Source organism: Sardina pilchardus, chromosome 22, assembly GCF_963854185.1.
Source record: "Sardina pilchardus chromosome 22, fSarPil1.1, whole genome shotgun sequence".
In the NCBI taxonomy this organism is placed as follows: Eukaryota; Metazoa; Chordata; class Actinopteri; order Clupeiformes; family Clupeidae; genus Sardina; species Sardina pilchardus.
The window spans coordinates 15,470,118-15,472,617 of NC_085015.1; the positions used below are offsets into that span (position 1 = coordinate 15,470,118).

The window sequence follows — 2,500 nt, forward strand, 5'->3', positions numbered from 1 at the left end:
ATGCTAATATTTCAAAGTGCGCAACAGATGTGGAACACTCGGTTTCTGTTCTTGTTCAGTTGTAAAGAAATAATGCGACCACTGTGTACCATTTCACCACACTCTCGTACCCGTACGTATTATATATACGAATCAGAGAAAACAGACTCGGACAAGAGAAAAATAGAATACATCTTCCTTGGTGGCCTGGCCGAGCGGGGGGGGGGGGGGGGGGGGGGGGGGGGGGGGGGGGTACTCATTGTAAAGGCAAATGAGCAACTTGTGTGACTGAAATAAACTACTGAAATCTCTGCCTTTGAATGACAGCTTGCTCTCGTTTGTTTGTGTATTATATTACACGTAATAATGCAAGGAGCCACAACAAATAAACAAAAGGCTCAAAACTTGCAACTCAGTAGGCCTTTATCAAAAGGATACTCTTTAGAACAGTTTGAGTCCTTGCATTAAGTACTTCCATTTGTGTTTGTTTGCTTTGAATTGATTGTATGGCTTGGATTTCACTAGTAACAGTGCAGAAACCAGACGTTTTCTGCTCTCTTATTTTGCTACGTTTATGCATTTACGACTGCACTTAAACCTGGGCATAGGCTACACTGTGGGCACGGAGGAATTATACTTTCAAAACTTCATCCATCCGCACGGCAGAACTTTCCTGCATGTGGAATTCTGTCACCCCAACCGCAAAGCCGAAATGAATATGCTGGATCTCCTGCCCTTGTAACCCATCGGCGGTAGTTCGTGGAATTTTGGACAATTTGTTTAAGTATCTTTTTTTTTCTAAGGCGCACGCCCAATCTACACACTCACACCCATATTTTAACGGAGTAGTAAAGCCAGACAGTTCGGCCACCAGCGCTGAGTAATTTAGTTTAATCTGTAAAAATGGTAGTCAGGGTTTCTGTGGAAGCCGCAAAGTAGTCTGCGTGTCAGAGTTCTGGAAGATAGTTTTGATATTCCATTATCTCATGGCGTCGCACGCTATATTATCGCAGAGACACGAGCGAGGCACTGTCACTTCACAACCGCCACTGACATTGACACGGCGATTTGCATTCCATGCAACCGTGACAGTTTGTCAACAGGCGAGGCAGCACCAGCCACCAAGCTCCCGCCCACACCACATTTCCATTGGCTACTGCCGTGCATTTCTCAAACTTTGGCGAAGGCCATGCGAAATCTAATTGGTCACAGAACTGTCCATTCTATCGCCACAGCATCACGGAGAAGTTTGATACAGAATGCCACATGTGTGGTAAGACAGTGTAGGTAAAGTTTACGGGGCTGTACTTGCCATTTTGTAATGACACAGAACATTCCTTCTAGGCTCATATTATTCAACCTCGTGTCATTTTCTGGTTAGTGATGGAGACGCCACCAACTTGGCTGTAGTATTGCGAAGTGATCAATGTCTTAGCTCATGGATGGGCGCCTCAGTGTATGCTAACGTATGGCTCGGGTTCCACGCGTCTCTCCTTCGGCAAAAACTATAATTTAATTTGTCTGTGCTTGTCTGCGTGTATAACCGCCTACTCTCCGGTGATAAAACCACAATTATTGCTCCTATATAAGGCTCACCGTGAGCAGTTGGACTGAGCTGGTTGAAGGGTTATTTTTGAGACGTCCGCGTGCGAAGTCTAATCCACGGTGGATGTGCCCCTGCCGCCGCGCGTTATGTTGTGTTCTATTTCTTGATGGCATTACCCGAGTATGGCTGTGTAGCATGGCCGTGGCTCCGGTACCGACGACTCGTGGACCGCGATGGCGTTTAGTCCCGTCCTTGCGGACCCCTTGTCCAGGAGCATCTTTAAGAAATTCGCCGTCATGCTGTGCTCGCTCCTCACCTCCCTGTACTTTCTGCACAGCCTCACCGACCGCTGCGGCAGCACCATGCCCTCCCCGGTTCGGGCTTCGGACCAAGTCGCGGGGCTCCTGGCGTCGGACCTGCACGACCTGCGCGCGGTGAGAAGGAAGCGTCTGCTCCAGAAGTGGATAAGCAAGCAACCGGGCGGCGCGGTCTACTACGAGACGGACAGACAAGCCTCCCGGTACGAAGGCGCCGTGTTCACCGGCAGCGAGAGTGGTGTCCGCGAGGATCACGGAGGAGACGGCGCGCTACGGGTCGAGCTGTCCCTGCCCAGGTCCGTGTCGAACTTGGATATACTGGCACGGGAGTCACGTGTGGACGCGCGGACGGGCAGCCCCGGTAAGCTCAGCCCGCTGGGCGAGGGTACGAAGAAGCTGCCTCAGGCCATTATCATCGGAGTGAAGAAGGGAGGCACGCGCGCGCTGCTCGAGTTCCTCCGCGTGCATCCCGACATCAGGGCCGTGGGAGCGGAGCCACACTTCTTCGACCGAAACTACGACAACGGGCTGGAGTGGTATAGGTGAGAAATCAAAATAATGATCATTATTATTATTATTATTATTATTATTATTATTATTATTATTATAATTATCATTATTATAATAATATTTTTTTATTATTATTATAACTCACTAA

General features: G+C 48.9%; 1 protein-coding gene across 1 annotated transcript in view; it reads left to right on the forward strand.

Moving 5' to 3' along the window:
* Nucleotides 1-1,611: 1,611 nt before the first annotated feature.
* si:ch211-216b21.2 (heparan sulfate glucosamine 3-O-sulfotransferase 3A1) overlaps nucleotides 1,612-2,500 on the forward strand; it is an 81,168-nt gene continuing 80,279 nt past the window's right edge. The window contains exon 1 of the mRNA XM_062526991.1: nucleotides 1,612-2,384. Within this exon, the coding sequence (XP_062382975.1) occupies nucleotides 1,759-2,384 (626 nt within the window). The 5' untranslated portion in view covers nucleotides 1,612-1,758. The remainder of the gene's footprint in view (nucleotides 2,385-2,500) is intronic.